This window comes from Berkeleyomyces rouxiae, assembly GCF_048999995.1.
Source record: "Berkeleyomyces rouxiae strain 22BRR77 chromosome Unknown BrBRR77_ptg000008l, whole genome shotgun sequence".
Classification (NCBI taxonomy): Eukaryota; Fungi; Ascomycota; class Sordariomycetes; order Microascales; family Ceratocystidaceae; genus Berkeleyomyces; species Berkeleyomyces rouxiae.
The window spans coordinates 1,284,783-1,308,207 of record NW_027396498.1 but is presented as its reverse complement, the minus strand read 5'-3'; the positions used below and the strand labels follow the sequence as shown (position 1 = coordinate 1,308,207).

Here is a 23,425-nt window from a genome sequence, read left to right as displayed (position 1 = left end):
TTTCTCGTTTCTTTTTCTCTCTCCAAATCCTCCTCCTCCACACTCTTCGTTTTCTTTTTTCGTGTGCCCATCAATATCAACATCAAATCAAATCAAGCCCCTATTTTCCACCATTTCCATCTGGCTTTTTCCCTCCTCCTCGACTCACCACCACAACATCCCATCACAAGCCCGTTTTGATTCTTTTTTTTTCTTCCTTTCTTTGCCCTCCTTTTCTTTCCTTTTTCCTCCTCCCCAACTGCCGCCTGTGCTTTCTCCCTTTTTGCGCCACCAAAAGCTTCTCGGCTGCTCCTCGCAGCAGAAGCCAAAAACAGCTCTACCCACCAAACTATCATGTCGCTCAACGGCCTCGAAGATGCTGCCGTGCTAGCCGCCTTTGAATCCGCGGCCGCCGCGCCCGGAGGATGGTACGAACCGGCCCGTAACCCCCCCGCCGCATCCCGCAGCCAGCTAACCCGCGTCCGTCTCGTCTCCCAGGTTTCTCGTCAAGTACGCCAGCCGCGATGAAGTTGAGCTTCACGGCAGCGGCAGCGGCAGCGACCCCGAGATCCGCGCCGCCGTGGCCTCCTACAAAGACCCGTCGCCGCTCTACGGCCTGCTCAACTACCGTGACCACAAAATCATCCTCAAGTACCAGCCCGACGACTGCTCACGGCTTGTCCAAGGTGCGTAGCCCGTGACCGAGACCCGCTCTCGGCTCGCCCCCGGCCGGCCCTCCTCTAACCCTTTCTCTCCGTTGCTCCAGCTCGCGCCTCGGTCCACTTCAACATGATCTGCGACCGCTTCCAGCCCTACGACCGCCTGTACGAAATCTCAGATGCAAAGCAACTCCACGACGCACAGCTTGCGCCCCTATGCGGCCTGGAGCCGGCAGAACCCGCCGTCTCCGAAACCCCTGACAGTCCCTCAAGCCCCCAGCGCCGCCGCCGCCTGGGCGAGATCGACGAAGAAGACGACCAAGACCAGGAGCCCAGCCCCACGCGCCGCAAATCCAGACACATTGCCGACGACTCCGACTCCGAAGCCGCTGACGCCGACGCCGCGTCCAATGCTTCGGCCCTGACCGGCCCGCCCGTAACTCTCAACTCAGACCTGGCCAAATCGCCCGAAGCCTCCAGCTTTGCCTCGACTGACCTGCCGCCCACCTTTGTCGGCGCCCCCTCCGACCAGCCAGAGTTGCTAGCCGACCCCTTAGAATCTCCAAGTCGCCCCAGATCGCAGTCCTCGCGGACTGCCGACTTGTACCCATACCCAAGCTACAAGCCCAAAGTCAAGCTGGCACCGCGGCCATCTGAAGCCCCGGGGCGCCCAGGAAGCTCCAACAGCGCCACTTTCCGCTCGATTTCGTCGCTGCCTGCAGGCTTCAAAGCTTCCAAGGCGAAAAAGGAGAAGAAGCACCGAGACAAAGACAGAGACAAGGACGACGCCGACCACGCCTCCCCTATCCCGGAAATTGCCATTGACTCAGCTGGCTTGGTGATACCAGCTGCCCCCGACGGGAGACCCCACACGAGCTCAGGGAGCTTCGCTGCCGGCCTGAGCAGCATGATTCCGCCGCCGCCTCCCTCGCCGACTGCCTCGTTGCCTTCTCCCAAGGACCGCATCACCCCTGAAAAGGCCCGGCTCATGAAGGCCATGAAACTACGCGAGAAGAAGATGGGCAAGGCCCAGGCCCAGGCCCAGGACAAGCCCGCTGTGCCCGTGACCGACGCAATTCCCAACCCAGTCGAAGACGACATCAAGACGCCCACCGTAAACACCCATGGCCTGGCCGACGTGCCCGAGGCCGACAACGAGCCTGATGCGGAGGCTGACGACGCCGACACCACCACCGAGGGCCCTTCGCAGCTTGACGAAGACGACGACAGCCAGCCGTCCATGCTCAACATTGACTCGGAATCCTCGCCCACCACGACCGTCAACACCGATTCGGACGCCGCCATTGAATCCACGCTCTCCAAGGCCTTGGCTACTGACCAGGCCTCGGAGCTGACTGTGCCAGACTCCCATCCACCGTCGCCTGTGCTGGAGGCTTCGTTCCTCGCTCAGTCGACAAAGGCGTCTTCGATTTCAGAGTCTACCAATGAAACGGTTGAGCCCGATAACGCAAAGGAGGCGGTCTTACCAGTAAAAGAAACCCCCACAAGCGAGCCCGATGGCGAGGTTGAAGCAATGGTGAACGAGTCCCTGGACGAACCCGAGGCTGTGGAGGCCCCGAGAGAGTCAGAAACTGTACAAGCACAGGAGCTTGCAAGCCCTGAAACCACACCTGTACAGACAGAGGGCACTGCGACCCAGGAAGCTCGAGAAACCGCATTACCTGTCGAGCCCGAGGTGACAGAGACTGATGCATCCAAGGCTGAGGAGGCCGAGCCTGTGAAGGAGACTGTTTCTGTCCAAGACGAGACCCCTGTTGAACAGACTAAGCCTATAGAAGAGGTGAAGCCTGTTGACGAGGTTAAGCCTCTCCTACAAGTCCAGCCTACCGAACAGGCCGAGTCTGTACAAGAGCTAGAACCTACTGAAGAGACCAAGTCTGTGGAAGATGTCAAGCCTCTCCAAGAAGACAAACCTACTGAGGAGACTAAGCTTGACAATGACCAACCTCCTGCGCCTGAAGCACCCAAGTCTACTGAAACTCCTAGCCCTGCAACTGCCACAGAACCTCAAGTCTCACAGCAGAACACATTTTCTGAGCAGCGCACACTTGTTAGCACCGACGTCCCACTGCCCAGTCAAGAAGTCAAAGTCTCCGATGAGCCCAAAGTTCAAACCTCTGCAGTTGACCCACCGACTGCTACTGCTGCCGCTGCCCCCGTGGAAAAGACTCATGACATAATATCTACTGCCGATGTAGAGTCCACTCCCAAGGATACTTTGGAACAGGACTCTAGAGCTGCCGCACTCCGCGATGCTGCCATGATGCCGCCACCGCCTCGCCCTTTGCCTAAGGCTGAGGCTGACGGCGAGAGGTCCCCGAGACGCCGGCCCGCCGAACCCATCCGTACCAACATGTCCGAACAGCCACAGGCCGAAAAGGCTACCCAGGATCAGGCCAAGCGCACCAGTGTCAACATGGACTACACTCCTGTCACGCCCATGTTTCCAGCCCCGTCTCTCCGCTCGTCTAGCCCGTCGCGGCCCTACTCTAGCTCTTCCACCCGGACTGTCTCGCAGCCCACACTGCGTGCTTCCGCCGTCATTCTTCCCAGTGACGTGACCGCAAGCTCGGCCCGCAGCGTATCCAGCGGTGCCGGTGCTGCTTACATTCACAAAATCACCCAGCAGTCGTCGAGCAGCCTGGCGCCCAAAAGCCAGGGCAAGATTGGTTCCAGCATTTCGCAGAGAATCAAGGCTCTTGAGCAGCTGTCTGGCTCCACCAACCCTGGCGTCCCTCCGCCCAGACCAACCACCTCCAGCACCTTCTACTCGGTCCGCAAGTCGGTCATCATGGACCCTCCACGGCCGTCGTCGGTGAGCGAACGAGGCGGCGGGACCAATGGGCTGGCGAGGAGCCCATCACGACGGTCCCGCGAGTCGGTGATTATGGGCAGCACAAATCGCGATCGATCGTCATCGGTGGCGAGCAGAATGTCTCGATTCGAACTAGACCGAGGCGAGTCGTCGGTCCAGGTGACAAGCCGCATTGTAAGAGACATTGCCCCTCATGAAAATGACAGTGACAAGTTGCATGCCCGGAGCGGCCACGAAGAAGAACACGGGGATAGGGTTACTGACCAAGAGGTGGATAAACAGAACACAACAGATGGCCCTCATCATACCGTCACCCTCAACCACAGAATGAGCACCCTGAACCCTGACAGCGGCCGGTCCATCAGCCCGGTGCGCTCAAGTGCCCAGGAAAACAGAGTCTCGCGCGACCTTTCTCGGCGCACTGGTGCGGGGGGAGCCACTGACGGAGAAACCGAGGTCAGTCAACACATGGAACCCGAGCGAATGCCTACTTCTGAAGACCATGATCATGCATCCAATCTGAGCCCCACGTCCATCGCCTGCACCGATTCCTCTGCTGCTTCTTTTGTTTCAACTTCTGCTTCTGTTTCCACCTCCACCACAAAGCGCCCTCGTCGTCGTTCGTCGCTGACCGTCGTCAAGGACTTTATCAAGGACCGCCGCCGCTCTATCACCTCCTCGTCGCACGACGTCGCCCCCGGCACCGCCTCGCAACCCCCATCCCGTCCCCCGTCCACTTACCAGAACAGCTCGGCCGCCCCCACCAGTGCCGGCGGCTACATGCGCCGTCTGTCCATTGGCAGCCACCGCTCGTCTGTCAGCCGCGAGCGCGACCCCGTCGACGGCACCAAGTCGCCGACCCAAGGCAGCGACATGGGCTCCGGCGACGACAGCGACCGTCGGCTCGGCAAGGCCGGCCGCTTCATGCAGCGCCTGTCGTCGGGCTTCTCGTCGGCCAACTCGCGCGGCTCACGCTCGCCCATTAGCATGGCGCCCACGGTGCAGGAGGAGACCATTGCAGCCATGGGCTCCGCCGCCGTCAAGGCTCGGCCCAAGCTGAAGCCCACGGGCGACCCCGAAGTCAGCTTCATGGGCGACGTCAACGTCCAATTCCCCGATAACCTGCTGTGGAAGCGTCGCACAATGGGCCTCGACACCCTGGGCTTCCTGATCCTCACGCCCGTCACGGCGTCAGGCTCGCGCCCCGATAAGCTGGGCGGCACAGCGCTCAAGCGCTTTCATCTCAGCGACTTCCGCATGCCGTATGTGCCGGACATGGAGTTGCAGGAGCTGCCGAACAGCGTGTGCCTCGACTTTCTCGAGGGCTCATCGTTGCAGATTGCTTGCGGCGACCGCAATGGCCAAGTATCGGTGTTGAATGGTAAGTGAATCAATCACTGGTGTTTTGTAATATCCATCTTTCGGGACTCGCGCTAATCAAGCTCTTCTTCTCTTTAGCGCTCCAAGCTGCCCACAAGACGCACAGCAACTAAGCCCGTCGCGGCCTAGTCCTCTGCCTTACACTCTACGACCCGCTTAACCGTCTGCCACATCCACTTACTCTCCTCCTGTGTGCCCGGACGCTTCGCCAACTCGGCCATGGGCCCTCGCGGGTTCTCTCTGGACGGCTCCGTTAACGCCCCTGTGTCCCCCGTTGGCGTGTAATCTACACGCCAGTTCCATGCGTATAAGTATACTACTGTTTTCCTTTCTCGTCATCTTCTTGTTCTTGTTGGCTCGGTTTGCCTCGCTTAGCGCGTCTTGTCGCTGTCTCCTTTGTCGTGCTGTGCTTTTTTTCTTTTGCTTTGTTCATCTGCTGCGCTACTCTTCCATGTTTTTGCTATATATTTGGTGTTTGCCTTTTTCTTCTTGGTTCTACAGCCGTTGGCATATCTCTTCTTTTTCTTGCTCTTGTTTTCCCGCAGCGTCTACTGCCCCGGGCATTCTTCTTCTTATCTACACCCACATACACAACCCCTTCTTTCTCCTTTGTTTTTGAAATTTATATTCCCTTGACATTAGCCGCCATCTTGTCTGTCTCTCCTTTGTTCAATTGGTTTTCTATTTTCTTTTCTTGAATATATGGATATGCGTTGGTTCCCCTGCATCTCTGCGTTGATTCATTAGCTACCTGCAAGTCTTCTATTGCTATTTTTTTTATTTGACTTGCTTGTCTCGATACATTTATATATTTCGCAAAACTGCCTTAAACTCACATGTCCCCGTTTTCCTCTCTCTCTCGTGATGTTGCTCTCACCTTACGTCATAGTTAGCATATCCGCCAGCTGCTAGCGCCTGCGCACAGCCGCCACCCGCCTATTTTTGGCTCGTCCAGCCGGGATTTCGTGACAAACGGGAGACATGGAAATTGAATGTTGTTGCGTCATAGGCACGAGACAAAACGCAGAAGGCAAAAATGCCAAAAAAAAAAAAAAAAAACTTCTTCTCCCCCCAAAAAGAAAATGGCCTGAGGGACACAGCGGTGACAGTTGAAATCGACCATGGTAGTTTATTATATTTAATAGGAACCTAATTATTTCCTTGGGGTCTATGTTCTTCTTTTTTTCTTCCACTTTTCTTCTTGTTCTCCGCTCCTCGGATATCGTTCAGAGAGACTAGAGAAAACGGCAATAGCCAATCCAAGTCTCTACGATTGGGCAATTGCTGTTGTTATACAACTGCTTCGAATTACCGCAACTGCTGTGTTTTACGCCCCTCTCGCTCCTGCCTTTTTTGAACGGCGCCCGCCCCTCCACACTTGCGAGACCCGTGCTCTTTCCTCAAGGCTGTTCTTTTTTTTTTCTTTTTACCTAAGCTAGACTGTGTAGGGTCGACTTTCTATCCAACTTTACTTGGGCCACGACGAAGAAAAGCCGGGTTTCTTTCTGCTTGTACTCGGATTGTTACCCGAGTCGACACTAGGAATCGCAGCCATGGAACCCATCATGGACTTCAAAGCCCTGCCCAAGATCGAGGTACCTTAAGCCCCAGAGTTTTTCCCCCCCGCACCCCCTCGCCCCCGGCGCCGCCCGCACTAACACCTCCAAAAGCTGCACGCCCACCTCTCCGGGTCCATCAGCCGCCGCTGTCTCCACGGGATCTGGGCCTCGAAGCGCGCGACCGGGCTCACCGCGCTGCCGGACCCGCTGGTGGCCATGCCCGAGGGCAAGCACGACTACTGCCTGCAGACGTTTTTCCCGCTCTTCACATCGTACATCTACGGGCTGCTGGACGACCTGGTGTCGGTGCGCATCAGCACCGACGACGTGCTGCGCCAGTTCGCAGCCGACGGCGTCGTGTACCTCGAGCTGCGCACGACGCCGCGGCGCGCGCGCGGCTTCTCGCGCGCGCAGCACGTGGCGACTGTGGTGGATGCCGTGCGGCGGTTCCACCGGACGGCGGCCGGCGGCGCCGGCGCCGGCGCCGAGCCCGCAATGCGTGTCCGCTTGCTGCTCTCGCTCGACCGCCGCGACTCGCACGCCGACGCGCGCGAGACGCTCGACCTGGCGCTGCAGCACCGCGACGTCGTGGTCGGCATCGACCTGTGCGGCACGCCGACGGTGCGCAAGGCGCGCGCGCTGCGCTTTTTCGATGCGTACATGGCTGAGGCGCGGGCGGCAGGGTTGCAGCTGGCGGTGCATTTTGGCGAGGTGCGGTGGGATACGGTGGGCGGGGCGGAGGCCGCGGACGGCACAGACACAGACGCGGACACAGATGCAGACCAGGCCTCCGGGCCGGACAGGGAGGACGAGGAGCTGCGCATCATGCTGGACTGGGGCCCGCGGCGGCTCGGGCACGTGGTGCACGTGTCGGAACACATCAAGCAGCGCATCCTGCAGCAAAGCAGCGGCGGGGCGGCGGGCGGGGCGGCGGGGCTCACGCTCGAAATGTGCCTCAGCTGCAACGTGCACGCGAAAATGGTGGACAGCTACGGCGGGCACCACTTTCTCGAGTGGTGGCGCGCGGGCGCCAACGTGACGCTGGGCACCGACGACGTCGGCGTGTTTGGCAGCCCGCTGTCGCACGAGTACCGGCTGGCCGCGCAGTATTTCGGGCTGGGCCGCGCCGACGTCGTGCGGTTGGCGCGCATGGGCATAGAGGGCATTTTTGGCGGCGAGGAGGAGAAGGAGAGGCTGCGCAGGGTCATGTGGAAGTGAGGGTTGGTGGACTGGAGTGTCGGTGCGTGCTGGTGTGGCGGAATGAAATGTGCCCTTCGTGGGCGTGTTTTGATATAGACATAATAGTACAAGTTGAGACGAGTCTGTCCAAGCCACCTGGCTTCCCCCATCATATACTCTCTCCGTCCTTTCCCCCTCTCCCCCCGCAATAATCCACACACCGCCCGCCCCGCCCCAGCCCAACGACTTCGCTCGCCCGCTCTACACAGCCGGCTTAGCCAGAACCGCGCCAACCTGCGTGGCCATGTTCCCCTCCAGCACATCGGCACCAGCAGCAGCACCAGGGGCGCCGGCACTCAGCATCTCATCGCCCTGCTCGCGCATCTTGAACTCCTGCTCCATAGCCAGGACCTGCTGCTCCTCCATCCAGCACAGCGCAAACGGCACGCCGAGGAAAATCACCGTGCTGCTGAGTGCCCACAGCCCGCGGCCCGCGGTGCTGGCCAGCGCCGTCGTTGTCTCCGTCGTGGCGGACGCCCGCGCGGCCCACCACGCCCGCGTCGCCGGCGGGATTATGTCGCGCAGCGCCCACAGACGCTCCGAGAGCGACTCAGCCGATGCGTCAAAGTCGGATTCCGTCGAGATTTCAGAGTCTGTAAGGGACAACGTTAGCGTGCTGTGCGGGGGGGGGGGGGGGGGGGGGGGGGGCGGCCGGCCGCCCGGGGCTGGGAGGGGAATGGGCCCGTGGAGATATGGGAGGTGTGCCGGGTAGGCTGTATACCTCGAGGCCCAACGCGTGCTTACGTACCGGTGTCGCTGTAATCCTCATCATCGTCGGGGCCAAGCTGGCTAGCGACAAAGTGCTCGTCTTCGACCTCTACAAGCTGGACCATTGTGAAATTGAGATGTGGCGAGAGGAACTGTCCGTTGTAAAACAAAAAAAAAGAAAAAAAACAAAAAAGAAGAATTGGAGGCTAGGAATCGAGCTGAACAGCTCTGTCGAGTCAGACAAGGAAAAAAAAACAAAACTCGGATATCAGAGTCGCCCGTTGTCGTCGTCGTGATGAAGCTTTCAGCCTTTCTCTGCCAAATCATATTTTTTTCCCCCGGTCTTTGCCCGCTGCCCCACTTTGCGGCTGACTTCATGTCACGTGATGGATCACGTGACCGGGAATTTATGGCATTTACGGTAGCACCAGGTCAACGACGGCAGAATTACACCCAATTTCAGACATGGTACGACAATTAACACACTACATACGCCGGACCGAGCAGCTTACCAAGTTTGAGTATTGCTTGAATTTTTCCCTTTTTTTTATTACTTATTTTTTTCTTCATATACTTGAAAAAGTACATGTGTGTTTCTGCATGCTATCCTAGGGTTCTGTGCTGTTTTCACTTGAAAACTAGCAACAGGCACAACTGCTGAGACAGTGCATATCCACCGGGGCGTGCCAATCCACGCGTTCCATTAGCACTGGTGTCAGTCCATGCGACACCGTGTCATGCATGCCCCGCGTAATATAATTGCCCGCTCCTGGGCGCATCCATCTCACCCGCAACGCCGGTTATTTTATCGGGATCATGTCAAGATCGCAGCCACGCCTTCTGTGCAGCCACTGTCGCGGAGCTCCCGTGCAGTCATGTTGAAAGACATGCAAAAAAAGTAATAAATGAGCATTTTGTTACCGGCGGTTCTTGGCAAGAGGGCTATCAAGTCGTCTCATCAACTTCAACGAACCCATGAAACGAGCCAAAAAATGGGGCGCACCAAGATAACGCCGTAACAAAGGAGAATAAGGAAAAATGGGCTCGGGGGAGTCAATGAGGGGAAAAGAAAAAACTGATTGGAGATTCTGGTAAATCGCCAATCACGGATATCGTTTTTGTCGTAGGGCTCCATCGTAAGCAGGATGCAATAAAAAAGAAAAAAAGAACAAGACATATACGCATGTTGAACACGCCAAGATCTGAAGAAATGATGCGGCTCGACATCAATATGTGTCAATGAATATGAGAGCCGGTAAAAGAAACAAAGTAAAAGGGCAACTATGCCCAGCCAGGCATACACCGAGTTTTAATGTAAAAGTATGATGACGTCAATGGTCCCAGTTGAAACAAAGACAAAGATTCTCAAGGTCCAAACATATCCTGAGCCGGGGGAATGGCATGCTTGGATTTAATTCATGACCGTCCAAGGTGACTCGCCACATTGAGCCAGCACAAAAGCTGACACATCATGCCATGTTGGGTCCAAGTAGTGAGGAAGCACAAAAGCCTGACTCAGCCGGTACCTCCAGGACCTGCTCTGATACTGCCATTGCCGGTCGAAATATATATACAGATATATCTGTGCCTGTTTGTGGTAGCGCCGCCGAGTTCCAGCCTCGACAATATCGGGTTGTTCGGGTGGCGTTTTTGCCTTTTCCAGCTGTCGTGTAGCGTCCCTTGAGCTTGTTAAAAACCATGCCATCCATCACTTTCCCTGCATCTTTATTTGGGTACACCGGAGGCAAGTCGTTCATGATGGATGGTGACGATATATGACATTTTCTCAAAGAAACGCATCTGGCCGCAGTCGTTGGAAATTAACCGCGAACATGGTCAAATGGAAGGTATCCAAAAGAAAATCTGACAGGACAGCAAAAGAAAAAAAAAGTATCTTGCATGTAGTACACAAGTTATACTTCGACGTTCATGGTGTCTAGAAGAGCGAAATGGTTACTCAGACTGCTATGCGAAGGAGGACGACTGTTGAGACAAAGTTAGAACCTGATACATACGGTCAAGATTCTGCTGGTTCTGCGGCTGGGCCATGCCACTTCCAACAGTGTCCCGAGTGGTGTCCGTAACGGAGCTAGCAGGAGACGACGCGGATACCGCCGAATGAAGAGTGGTAGCCGCAGAGGAAGGGGACTCAGAGCCGGTGTTATATACCTGATTCATAGAGTGTTATTATTGGGCTCCCATATTGGAGGGGTTTGCGTTTGAACTAGGTTTGGGGTGGGGAATGTTATATGATGAGAGCACATTGCGGCTGTGGTGGATAAAGGGGCGGGAGGATGGGTGAACAGATATTGAATGTCTCCGTACAGCTTCTGCAGTTGACGGGAGACTAGACGGGACAGGAGCGGGAGCAGATGGTGATGCAATGTTGGAGGGGGCAGTTGTGTTGGTGGTGATGGAGGAAAAGTTCACGGGCTGAAACACAGGGGACATGGGGTTACCGACAAGGAACTCTGAAAAGTTCGTGTCAAGACCCAGGGATCCCATGTGGCCGTTCATCAGGGTGGGAGGCCACATCGTGGCAGCCGTAGCAGCTGAGAAAGCCTGATCACCGGTATCCATAAGCGCCATTTCGTTGAAGCTGCTCTGGATCATGTTGATGCCAGTGTGGCCTGGGAGGGGGTTATCGAGAAGGAACTGATCATTGTTGGGAATCATGGGAAGCGACTCGTTGAGCCCATGGCTACCATTGCTTATAACTGATGGACTGGAGGCAGCAGTGAAGAGACTGCCATCATTGTTCCATTCCTGGCTTGGTTCCATGTTCTCGAGCCACTCAGCTGTTTCTAGAGGTGGTCAGCAAAGGGGCACATGGTAACGCAAAGGGGACTATGCAACGGCAACACAGCACAGCGAGGCATCTGTATAGTTAGTCATACCATTGTTCAGCAGAGGCGGGGAGAGCGTGGGATCCATAGGCATTGACTGGGGCGAATCGTTGTAGTGCAAAGCATTGGGGTTAATGGTGTGGGTGGTGGTGTTGGAGGAAAAGAAGAGGTCGCCCATGTCAAAGTCAAAGGCGGTTGGCGGAGCGGTGCGAAATGAGGTGCTATCGAAGGGATCATGGAGAGCGTTGGTGTCGATGCGCGATAGACCAGGGCCAATATTACGGTGGGCTCCTAGAGAAGTGGTTATATTGCCAAAGGATAGGTCTAAGCCATGGCCGGAGTGGTGGAGATTGGCCAGCCCAATGAGACTAGGGTGGCGGACGTGGGAAGAGGGCATTCGTGGCGGTTGCATCTGCTGATGGAGCATATTTTGGACTTGCTGCTGCATCTGTAGCCCGTTGTCGATGTGGCTGATGGTATTGGCTCGGGGCCGTGGGGCTGGCTGAACACGCGGAGCAGCAACACTAGCGCCGGAAGCAGCGGTGGCGGCGATGGCGGCAGCGGCAGCGGCAGCGGCACTGGTGGTTGTGGTGATTGTCCCGGCGACACTGTTCTTTCGAACACGGCCCGAGGCCGGAGCTGCGGCGGCGGTACTATCACGGCGGTTCCGCGGACGAGGATTAGGTGTGGAAGTTTGGTGCAGTTTTTGCTGGTGGCGCAGCAGAAGATCACGGCGGGCAAAGCATCGGCGGCACTGGGGACATTCAAAGGGCTTTTCCTTGGTGTGTGAGCGTTCGTGACGCTTTAGATGCTCCAAGCGAGCAAATGATCGCTGACATGTCTGACAGACGTGTGGCCTTGGTTTGTCGGTTTTTGGAGGTGGGAACTGGGGTTTGGTGACTGCGGCGTTGGGGGCAGCGACGTTGGTAGACGCAACGGAGACAGGCGCGGACACGGCGGTAGTCGAAGCGCCGGCAGCGGATTTAGAAGCACTAGCAGCAGGATCTTTGGTTACAATATGAGACAGTTAGTTTGAGTTTGTGACCAGGAAACGAGAGCTATCGATTGCAGATAGCGACAGGAAACCCGAAGCAGGGTTCTTCTCCCGTGAAGCCTAGAGCCTGCGATAAGGACGAGTCTCGGATTGAAGGGCAGATGTTCGGGGCGGCGAACACGGAAGGGTGGCGGAGATTTCCGAGGTGAAATACGAGACGAAGAAATAAAATGTGGCGGAACAACTCACTCTTTCTCGTAGTAGCGTTACCTAGCTCGGGGGCCTTCCCGGAGACCAGAACTACGGCCGAAGCGTCATCGCGAGTTTGGGTGGACATGATGGACATGGAAAATGGCGTTTTTTATTCTCGTGAGAATCAGGCCACAATGACGTTCAAGTGTATGTGATTTTGAGTACTGGTCTTTTTTTTTTCTCGATATCTCAAGACGTTTGGTGTTGGCTTTAAGCACCAAAAATTCGAGATGGTGACGAAAAGCGAGAAGCGAAAAAAAAAAAAAAGAAAAAAAAAAGATTTGCTTGGCCGATCCAACCAATTAGTCAATCGCTTGGACAGCACGAATTGGTCTTGTGGTTGTTTATGGAGGGGTTGTCTGAGAGCTGGCGTGACGCAGCGCTAAGCAGCAGACGAGGCAGTAAATACCAGCCTATTTTTCCAGAAGGGTTTTTTGGCAGCGAGAGCCCGGAGGTGATATCAGAGAGATAGAGAGCGAGAGATTGTGCCGGGAAGGACGTACGCACAGCCCAAATAACAGACCAAAAAAAGAGAGGCCGGTTGGAGTCGTCACAGAGGCAGAAGCAGAAGCAGAAGCTCAGCAAGAGACGGTGATGATGCTAGCTTGGAGGGGCATGTCCAGTCTTCACGCAAGGAAGAAAAAAAGATATGCAGGCGCAAAGGGCGAGACAAGGCCTATTTTTTGCTGGGGGAGCTTCGGAGCAGACTGGAAGATGTGATGTGATGTCAGGGCGAGCGATGAACGGAACAGAAGAGGAAAAGAAAGAAGAAGAAATTGGCCGCCCAGCAAAGAGACAAAATACAAGAGTATGATAACTATGACAAACGGCCTGGAGAGCCGATAAACATCGGCCAGCCAGCAGCAGTGCAAAGTACCGGTACAAACGGGTTTCAGTGGTTGGGCGGTTTGTCAAGGCTCTTTCAGGGCTCTTTCAGGGCTCCTCCAGGGCTCGGCTCACCACTGCACCACTGCTGGCTGCCGCTGAGTGCAGGACCAGCCCATGAAAATCTCGTGAACGGTCTGCGCACTGTGCTCGAAGCCTGGTCCAGGATGCTCTCGAGGTAGCTGATACCAGCTTTTTAGCTAGACTCTACACCTAGCCTCTGGTATTGCCCAACACGCCATGCCCATGCTACTGTGCTGAGAACTTGCGACGGCACTGTGACAGGCGAGCTGTTCCCTGCACTCCTGCTAGCTCTCATCTAAATTGCATACATGTCGACTGCATGAGTGTGCCAGACACGATGGCCAGAGAGCATCGAAACGGCGCAGAGGCGTGAGCCGTTATCAACGCATTGTATAAGCACAGGCGAATAGTTGCACCATCTGGACTTGTACCTGACACTAACCCTTCACGCTGCTATTGGCCTGGCCTAGCTGAGCGATAAAGCCAGCAAGAGACTAGCATGTACAGGTACAACACGAGCTCTCTCGCTGCCATTTGCTGGCTGCAGGTCACTTTTGCGTGCCTCTGCACGCTTTTGGTACCTGTGGCCCATGTCCGACGCATGCCCACAACAGGCAGGCCGACAGCAGGTAGGGACCGCCCGCACCTGCCATCACCACAATCTCACTAGGGCTGGGCGTGGTGTGGCGTCACTCCCAACAATCACACAAAACCGCACATGAATGTACCTCCACATACGTCCGTACATACAGAGCTACATACACAGACACAATGCACCGAAGGTCCCTGTTTGTGCTGGTGGGTGTCCATGGTGTGCCTGTTCTTTCCATCTGGATACCGAGTTTTCACTTCTTTCCCTGGAAAACACCGCACAATCTGGCAAGTTTCGTTTGATCTAGGGCACACACTCTGGAAAATCAGATGCATTGGAAAGTGCACACTAGTAGTCAAGTCGCAGTTGACTACCCACTGTATTGCCCACTGTCCACTGTTACCACACCCACTTTAGTTACCCGTAGCTGGCTATCAATATCAACCTGGACCATGCCCTTGTGCCCTTGTGCCCTTGTTCCCTTGTGCCCTGCCCACTTTATCTCCGTATCCCTGGCCTACTAAACCCTGGCTGGCGTTCCCTACACTGCAGCACAGGCCAACCTGATCTTGATAACTAACTATCCTATCTGTTACATGTCTACTCTATACCCTAAAAGCCACCACCTCCGACTCTTGCCTTTATGCCTCTCAATGCCTCCCCCTTACATGCTATGCCCTTTGCGACAGACAAAGACAATCTCAAACATGACCACCAGCTATTCTAATCAACACCCGCCATATCAACCCGACAACCAACACCAACTGCTCTCTACGCTTAAGCGACTACCACTACGACAATCGTGGTCGAATTGCTGCATACAACGGGCGCACAGAGCAAATCATCCCTCCCCTGCAATGTGACCATAATAGTAGTGCAAAATTAACATGCCATATCAAGTCTAGGCTCAACTGTTAGGCTCAATGACTGGTTCTCTGAGCCGATCGCTAGAGTTCAAGCTCTGCCAAGCTTGCGATATCTTTATCACATCGTGCTCACCACTTGGACTTTTTGTCATTTATGTATGTTCATATTGTACTCAGACAGAGCTGAGGCCCGGTCCACTTCCCTGGCCCTCGCTAACCTTTCTATAACAGTGCTTCCTTGAGAGTTTCACCGAGCAAAGGAAGAACAAGAAAAACGGCCCCTGGCTTGCCTTTCCACAGCCGCCATGAGCAATTTTCACTGACATTGTCATGTCCATGTCAGCCCAGACCAACACCAAGCCGATTCCACTCCATCTTACCCTGTTCTTGCAGAGGTGACGACTACGACTACGATATTCTCCCTCTGTTGATTGACATGAACACAACCTCCGTGGTTCAGGGCTCATCCCACTATAAAACCTTCAACTAAGACCTTTCTTGTCTTCGTGGCACAGGCACTAGCCCTTGCCAGCTTAGTGCTGAGGCTAAATTGTTCCAGATGTCAACGTCTCGCACCAGTAAGACTGAGCCAATGTGCCACGCACGCCATCGGCCGATAGCTTCCGCTAGCTACAGCTAACTATACACATACGTACATATGTAGTTACAAATGTGTGGCTGAAGCTCGACTGACACAATTCCCAACATCGGCATTTTCACACCAACTCAGGAACTTGGCCTGTCTTTTGTCCTGATCAGGAGATGACGATGAAATGTACTGCGGTGAGTCGGAGCGAGCGTAGCAATCCGTCTTTGTACACACATACATTCGCACTGCTGTATTCCTTCATGACCTGCTTTGTTTTACTGATTTTGTACTAACAATCGGAACGCCAAGGTTCACTTGTGTCAGGTGAAATCATGCCCACGACGATCACCAAACTCGCCCGTGTGCGATACGATACGACACGGTGTGTTCTCGTTGCTGTGAAAAAAAAAGACTCTGTGAATCTTTGTCTATAATTGCAGCGCCCTGTATCGATGGCCTACATTACAAGTAGCATCATCCGTATGCCAAAGTTTCAGCCGTTTTTGGAATGCGATGCAGATGCTTTTTTTTTTCTTCAACTCGGAAGATCTACTTGTGCTTGGAGTACTCTTTAACCGAAGTCTGCCGGCCGCCTTCCTTGCCGCTCTGCATATCGGAGGGGCTCTCGTGCTGGCCTTGTTTCGGTTATTCCATTGGGAAGAATCATCCATCTATCCCTCTGCAGCCAGTCAGTCCCATTATGCAGGCCCTGATGAGAGAACATGCGGACCTGGCTACAAGAACAATTAACCCTACATACAGGTCTGTATTCCTCCTCTCCCTCTTGCTTGATGCACCGAAAAGAGAGTTCAATTGGAATAGTTACACGTAACGAACTGCAGAGACCTATCAACGGCCCATGAGGGTGTTTGTCTACTTGAAATCCCTACAACCAACTGTCCCAGAACGAGAGAAGAGAGACAACTGTTTGCCCGTCTCTATACAACTCTGTGACATTTTGTTGCTCACAGAGAAACAATATTAGGCATCTTCAGCTTGTTTCATTTCCTAGAAGGAAACGTTGAGATGCGCCATATTCAACAAAGCCAATTTTCCGAGGCTCAATCTGTACTAAACCATGCAGCTGTTCTCTATCTGCATTGAACGCTATTATATGTTGTCCAATGCTTTATTCAGGCTTGGTTTCTTCCATTTCCTTCTCTTGTTTTCTTTTGGGTCTTTTTCGATTGCTTTTTCGCCTCCGACACAAAGAATTTAAGCACTATAGTTAAATTTGGGCCAAAAGCCAAGGCACAATGTCGGTCAGGCAAGGTGAGCTCTTGTGCCTTTGGCTGACCATTGGCCATAGAGCAAAAGAGTGCCGATCCTTCTGAGAGCTATGGGCAGTTCTAGACGCACTGCCAGTGCTTGTATCTAATTTTGAATATGGAGCTAAGCCCAACTAAAGAACTAGCTAACGACACGCAGGGAAGAAGGAAAAAGAGAGAGAAAAAAATAAGACGCCTAGAGGAATCGGGAGGAAGGCAACAGAACAGAAGCAAAGGTGCAGGGCGAGACAAGCAAGCAGACAGGGCAAAAAACGTCGACAAGGAAAGCCTTCACATCCTCATCATTGCATTGCATCTGCAGGTCTCTGCAGGTTATGCAAAATGCCCCTCTTGGATGTTACGGTGGGGTGATTCACAGATCACAGATCACAGACTTGGGGCCTGTATATTCATACAGATAACTAGCTATTTTACATCTCATGTATGTACACACTTGCATGCCATACATGCTGTATGTATATAGCTGGTGGCGATGGCCCACGAGGCCTATGGGAACGTACTAGACCGGACCCATAGGCCTGAAAGATGCATAGCTTGAGGTGGTAGTTATAGGCAAACTTGGGAACGGGCTCGGCATCTTAAACACTGCTCTGCCATACTACCTGTTTAGGTGAATGGCAGCGGAATTGGCCTCGGAAGGCTTCGAGGTCTCGGCGGCGAGCTACAGACTCACTTGCACTTGGATTCACACACGTGTGTATACCATGTGGGTAAGATTTTTAAATCATTGCTCTCTCTCCTTCCCATCTCGAATGTCTGGTCGCCTTGACGGGCGAGGAACAGACCTTGCTATCATTTTCTACCAGTACTAACTACAACACAGACAGACAGAGAGGTATGATATGGATGAAGCGTTGGTATGGATGGGCCTCGAATTTGATTATGGCCAGACCCTGCCTCGTGTTCTCTTGCTCCAGGGAAGGGAAACCTTAGCCGCCAGTCAGCCAGCTAGTCAACCAATAGCACCAGCAGCCGCCAAAGACGAGGGCACAAGCAAAGCTGATTTGTGTATTTTTTCCTCCTCTTTTTTTTTCTTATCGGTTTTGGTCGTCCTTGCGTCGAGCTAATATTTCGTTTCGGTCTTCTCTTTGGGTTCGTTGCTTATGTTTCCATGTGTACTGTCTTTTATGCACGTGCACGGACCTGGACTAGACTGAACATCTTTACGGGCTCCAAGACACAAACAGAAGAAGAAAGTGGAGGGAAAAGATGCAAGATTGTGAGCAGCAGCAAAAAAGACACGTCAATGACGCCATAAGAGCAGGGATTCCGAGCCTTTGATCCAGGTTCAAGTGGAAGCCGATGCAAATTTGTGGACTCTGTCTGGCTGGAGGATGGCCAGCCGACCAATGGCTGGAATGGAATGGGGGTCTGGAGGGATTTTCTTTGCAAGGCCAAGTGAAATCTCCCACAGCCTACACTGCGCATTTGTCTACTGCCGTTGATCTTGTGTGATTGTCCGGGGCCGGTTTCTGGTGCCTCCCAAGACGCAGGCCAAAACGCAAGAGACAGACATTCCGATGGAGTGCATAAGCCGACGCGACCTTGTATACAAGCGTGTCGTGCCTGTCCAGCCAGCTGAGACGATGGCCCGAAGTTGGCTTGCCATGGGCCCTGAACAAGGAAATACATGCACACTTTTACTGGATCGTTGCACTAAGCTGCACGGCACGGCTTCTTGTGGTGGTGGTGGTGGTTGGGGTTGATCCAGAGGCTGGTTTGTGGTTTGTGGGCCACTGCAGCATGTCTGTCCGTTCTTTTGCTGAGCGTGGCAGTCTGGGATTCCTTCAGAGTCTTTGTCTTGTGCAAGCAAGAAGCCATGTTCTTGTCGACAAAGAGAACAGCAGGGAAGCCTCGACTTCTACTAACAGGATAAAACAAGCCACACAAGCTGAAGGTTGGATTGCGCAAGTGTGACCAGCGTCGGCATCGGTGTCTGTGTCGGTGAGCAGGCGAGCAGGGATGGGCGACTTTGGCCTTGTCTGGCTCCTGGCTCCTGGCCTTGAATCTCGACAGCATCAATCAAGGGCCTGTACTGTTTTGTAGCCTGATTGCAGGCTCGAGCTTTTTCTGTGGTCTTAAGTCCTGTCTGGGGCATATAACATGGCCGGCGCCGGCCTAATTTCGCAGCAGCGCAGATGAGGAGCGAGAGAAGATTGAACAATCAAGGCGCTCTCTCCAAGTGTCTCCCAAACAGGGCGACAAGGCAATGTCAGATTGTGTCTCTTCTTTTGTTTCTAGTGCTCCCTTTGTCTGCCCACATTCTAGAACTTGATATTTTCCTATACGTTGCTGATTGGCCCAGAGCGCGTGAGACTCGATGCTCTGTTGACCGCGTTGACGTCACACTGCATAAAGAAAAAAACTTTTGGCAAAAGGAAGAAATCGATCTAGTTAAGGGCAGAAAAAAAACTAATTTTGGCGTTGAGTCATACATTCAAAAGAAAAGAGCCCGCGACGGCTAAATATGGAAACAGGCTTAGTGGGAGAAGGATTTTTGGATATTGGCAAACTGGTTGCTTGAATTGTGCAAGTTGAAGCTTGGCTTTAAGTTGTATCTACAGTGGGAATAAAGAGAAGATCAGAGTGCTCGGGAGAATCGATCAGAGCGCCGCCGTTGGGAAACGGAAGAATAAAAAAAAGGTCCTGGGTGGTGTGTTACGAGGATAGGATATTGGGAAATGCAGGAAAAAAAAAGAGGAATAAAAAATGTAAAGGGGAATAAGTCCACGCGATATGGCGAGAACGAGAATGTAAGGGGAAAAAAAGGAAGAAAAGAGGCACGGAGAGGGAGCATCTGCCAGGCCGACGAAGAGAAGGCGACAAAAGAAAAAAAAAAAAACAAAAGGAAAAAAAAGACCCTGACTGGCGTCCAAGGCCGCCCTTCTGGAAAACCCAGAAGGAAGAGCTACCACGAAAACAAAAGGAATACCCGCCCGTTTAGAAGACGCTCGCAGCGCCCAAAATGCCCACAATCGCAACAGCTCCCCACGTCGCTCCGAGGGCACCGCGCGCCCGCGCTGCGCCGGCAGTCTGCACCGTCCCGTTGCGCAGCGATCCGGACGCGAGCGCGCCGCCGGACGGCAGAGGCGTGGTCACGGCGTCTGCGGGGGCGGACACGCCGGCAGGGCTGGCCGGGTCAGCAGGGTTGCTACCGCTGCCGGTGTTGGTGCCGGTGTTGGTACCGTCGGTGGCCGGGGCCGGGGCCGGGGCCGGAGCAGCAGGCACGGCGCTGGGTGCCGAGGATTCAATGGCGCCGGGGGCGTATGACTCCGAGAGGGGGGTCTTGTCAGTAGGCGAAAGGGTGGTGGGCGCGGGTGTTTCGAGCGTGGTGGTGGTGGTGGCTGTGGCGTCGGAGGACCCGGGCTTCTTGACGGAGCCGGAGCCGGTTGGGACGGGCGTGTGGGTGGTCTTGGGGCCGGTGCCGGTGAAATAGGCAGAGCCGCCGGTGCTTGGGTACAGGCCGGTGGGCTCTGCGGTGGGCTCGGTGGTCTGGGTGTTCTCGAGATCGGACGTGGTGGTCTTGGAGTCCTTGCGGTCGGCTGTTTCGGAGGCAGCTTCGGCCGACGTCGTAGTGGCAGTGGCAGTGGCAGTAGCAGTGGCCGAGGCAGAGGTCTCGACGATGGCCGGCTTGCACAGGCCCTGGACGTCGGACGGAGTCATGCCGTTGCCAAGGCTGACGAGCTCCTCGCCGCAGTTCTGGTAGGGCGCGAGGTAGGCGCACTCGTTGTCGACATCGAAGACGGCGTAGACGCTGCGTAGGAAGGTGTCGCCGAGCAGCGTGAAGTCGGTGCTGGGGATCATGCCGAGCCAGCATGACGGCGGCGTGGTGGCCAGCGTGCGGACCATTTCGTGGTACGGCACTTGCACCGTCAGCCCGTTGAAGGCAAAGTCGAGCGAGCCACTGGCCGTCGCCATGGCGCAGTCGACCGAGTAGAAGCCGTTGGAGCTGACGCCCTCGGTGGCGCCAAAGTCGGCGGCGATGGCGTCGGCGACCTTGGGCGGGAGCAGGGTCAGGGTGGCGCCAGAGTCGAGGAAGGCCGGGATGTCAGAGCCCTCGTAGGCGGCCGAGACCTCGCCGTCGGGCTTGGTCAGCGTGATATTCTCCATCTGCACCCAGTAGCGCGGCACGCCGTCGGGGGCCTTGGACGCCGGGATGATGGGCAGCTTGGTTAGCGGACCGGAGAACTTGGCCGAGTCGACGCCGCCAAAGACGAGGACGCCCTCCATGTTGTCCTTGGCGCCGAGGCCGAGCGAGAAGGTGCGCGAGTGCGTGATGTTCTGGTCGGCCAGCTCGTCGACAAAGTTCTTGTACGTGGTCGTCGTGCCCGAGCCGTAGCCCATGCCGAGAATGCCGGCAAACTGGTCCTCGGTGCTGTTGGCCACGCCAAACTGCACGCCGTTCATGCTGGCCGAGCCGCCCATGCCGATGCTGTCGGAGAAGTAGGTGATGTTGGCGGCGCCAATGCCGTAGCGCAGGTTCTTGGTCTCCTTGAGCCCGGCCGAGGTCGACGAGGTCTCGGGGTCGTACTGTCCGACAGCCTCGCAAAAGACCTTGTCACCGGCCGTCAGGCTGTTGCACGATGGGTTCACCCACAGCTCGAACGAGCCCGTGTCAATTTGTACATAGATTGGCTGGGGAGGCGTGCCAAAGTCAACTAAATAAAGGGGCAAAAGCAAGAACACGCGGTTCGGGAAAAAGTCAGTCTCTGTTGTGTCTGGTCTTGTGGAGGGGACAAGTCAAGAGGGGGAAGCGGGACTGGCGTCTCCGGGTTGGGCCGGGCCGTGGCGCCGGATGGGTTCGGAGACGATGCCGTGCTGCTTCCGCTCTGCCAAGTCCGCCGGGAATCTGTCTGTCTGAACAAAAAAAAACAAAAGCCTGTTTCCCGCATCTTTCTTTTTTTCCTTTATTTTCCCTTGGGCGTGTGGTAAAGCGAGGTCCTTCTGTCCTCCTCTTTCTCCGGTCCACAGATAAAAGAGAAGGGCGGATGGCCTTGCCGGCAAGACCATCCACTCCAAGAAGATGCGCCCAGCAAGGCGGGGACTCGCCTGGAGCTCGCATGCTTGTTGGGGCATTTACTTCTTGTCCTCTCCACCACAGCAACCGACCCGAGATATTAGTGTGAACATTTCCAACAAAGGCAAAACAGACAACCCCCATAACGTCATCAAGCAAGCAAAACGCAAGAAAAAAAAAGGCAGCAGCAGCAGTCCTGGCCGCGCTCTCACAGCATCAAGCCACGAGGCAGAAGAAGAAAGAAAACAAAGGGAAAACAAAAAGGAAACACACAGCGCAAAAGGAGGGAGGGACTCTACTTACGTTGAGCATAGTACGCAACATCAGACCGGTTCGCAATGGCCACCGAAATGGCATCGCCGTCAGCGCGCTTCTGCAGCTTCTCGAGCGCCTGGTCCACTTCGCGCCCGCCGCGGCGCTGTAGGCCAGGCTTCTCGGCGCGAATCACGGGCATCTTGAGCACGCCCTCGGCGGTGCGGCGCACCTTTTGGCTGTACTCGGCGCGGCGCTGCACGGGGCCCGAGTACGGCTTGACAGGCACGTTCTCGGCCTCGGTCGGCGGGCGGATAGTGACGGTGTGCTCACCGCTCGGGGTGTGTTGGCGCTTTTCGGCGTACGGCTTGACACGCACGTTCTCGGCCTCGGTCGGTGGACGCAGAGTCACGGTGTGCTCGCCGGTCGGAGTGTGCTGGCGCTTTTCGGCGTACGGCTTGACAGCGACGTTTTCGTCTTCAGTCGGTGGGCGCAGAGTGACGCTGTGCTTGCCGGTAGCCTCGTGCTGGCGCTTCTCCTTGTTGCTGATGGAAACAGGGAGCGTGATGGAGAATTCGGAGCCGTCGGCGACGGTGCCGGTGGGCAGGGCACGCTTGGCCTTGGCGCTGTTGGACACAGGCACGTGCAGGCGTAGGTTGGGCAATGAGCTCAGCGACGAGGTTTCGCGCTTGGTAGCAGAAGGTGTGGAGGCAGAGGGCTCCTTGGTCAGAGGAAGCGTAATCTTAAATAGACTATCCGGGTCGTCGCTCACGACGGGGAGGCCGCGGGGGTTGAGGGCCACGGGAAGCGTGACCTCGAAGGCCTCCGCCGGGTCGGTGGTAACGGGCAGACCACGGTCTTCGACGACTTTGAAGTGGGCCGGCAACTCAATCACGCTGTCGTCGCCAGCAGCAGAGCGCTTGCTGCCCGAGACGGTGGGCAGTGTGATCTTGAAGAGCGCATCGGGGTCAGAGTCGATGACCGGCAGGGCGCGCTTCTGCTTGGCGCTAATGGGGATAGTGATCTTGTACAGAGAGTCGGGGTCGCTGTCGACGACGGGAAGCCCGCGCGGGGCTCTGGCGTTGCTGCGCACAAGCGTGATCTTGAACTCGGGCACGGCGGCCGAGTCGCGGGTCTGGAGTCCGCGGTTGTTGATGGTCACGGGGAGAGTAAAGGTCAGGCCGTCGTCGGCTATCACGGGCAAGGCGCGACCGCGGAACTTGGCCGAGCGCACGAGCTGGCGCTTCTCGTCGGCGGGTTGGTTTGGGAGGGCATTCTCAGCCGCCTCGGAAACGTCGGGTGTGGTGGTACGGATCTTGATCGCTTCATAGGGAATTCGCGGGGCGGCGGGTCCTTCGCGGGCTGCAATGTTGGTGGCGGTAGTGTCGAAAAGCTGGGGCCACGCCGAGGCCAATGGGGCAGCTGCAAGGGAGAGGAACAAGAGGCTGTAACGGGCCAT

The 23,425-nt window shown here is 55.4% G+C and overlaps 5 protein-coding genes across 5 annotated transcripts; 2 read left to right on the top strand and 3 right to left on the bottom strand.

Annotated features, from left to right (window-relative positions):
- Positions 1-333: 333 nt before the first annotated feature.
- Positions 334-4,967, top strand: BROUX77_006513 (uncharacterized protein; the record flags this gene model as incomplete). Its single annotated transcript, XM_073751506.1, has 4 exons — positions 334-407; positions 478-665; positions 746-4,855; positions 4,933-4,967. 4 exons carry the CDS (start codon positions 334-336, stop codon positions 4,965-4,967), a joined length of 4,407 nt encoding a protein of 1,468 aa, XP_073603582.1.
- A 1,440-nt stretch (positions 4,968-6,407) lies between these two features.
- BROUX77_006512 (uncharacterized protein) lies at positions 6,408-7,631 on the top strand (the record flags this gene model as incomplete). Its single annotated transcript, XM_073751505.1, has 2 exons — positions 6,408-6,449; positions 6,525-7,631. The coding sequence occupies 2 exons, from the start codon at positions 6,408-6,410 to the stop codon at positions 7,629-7,631; spliced, it is 1,149 nt and encodes a 382-aa protein (XP_073603581.1).
- A 222-nt stretch (positions 7,632-7,853) lies between these two features.
- BROUX77_006511 (uncharacterized protein) lies at positions 7,854-8,485 on the bottom strand (the record flags this gene model as incomplete). The annotated part of the gene is made up of 2 exons (XM_073751504.1): positions 7,854-8,245; positions 8,401-8,485. The coding sequence occupies 2 exons, from the start codon at positions 8,483-8,485 to the stop codon at positions 7,854-7,856; spliced, it is 477 nt and encodes a 158-aa protein (XP_073603580.1).
- Positions 8,486-10,273: 1,788 nt separating this feature from the next.
- Positions 10,274-12,537, bottom strand: BROUX77_006510 (uncharacterized protein; the record flags this gene model as incomplete). Its single annotated transcript, XM_073751503.1, has 5 exons — positions 10,274-10,296; positions 10,376-10,529; positions 10,686-11,164; positions 11,258-12,211; positions 12,450-12,537. 5 exons carry the CDS (start codon positions 12,535-12,537, stop codon positions 10,274-10,276), a joined length of 1,698 nt encoding a protein of 565 aa, XP_073603579.1.
- A 7,100-nt stretch (positions 12,538-19,637) lies between these two features.
- On the bottom strand, positions 19,638-23,425 carry BROUX77_006509 (uncharacterized protein; the record flags this gene model as incomplete). Its single annotated transcript, XM_073751502.1, has 2 exons — positions 19,638-21,355; positions 22,018-23,425. 2 exons carry the CDS (start codon positions 23,423-23,425, stop codon positions 19,638-19,640), a joined length of 3,126 nt encoding a protein of 1,041 aa, XP_073603578.1.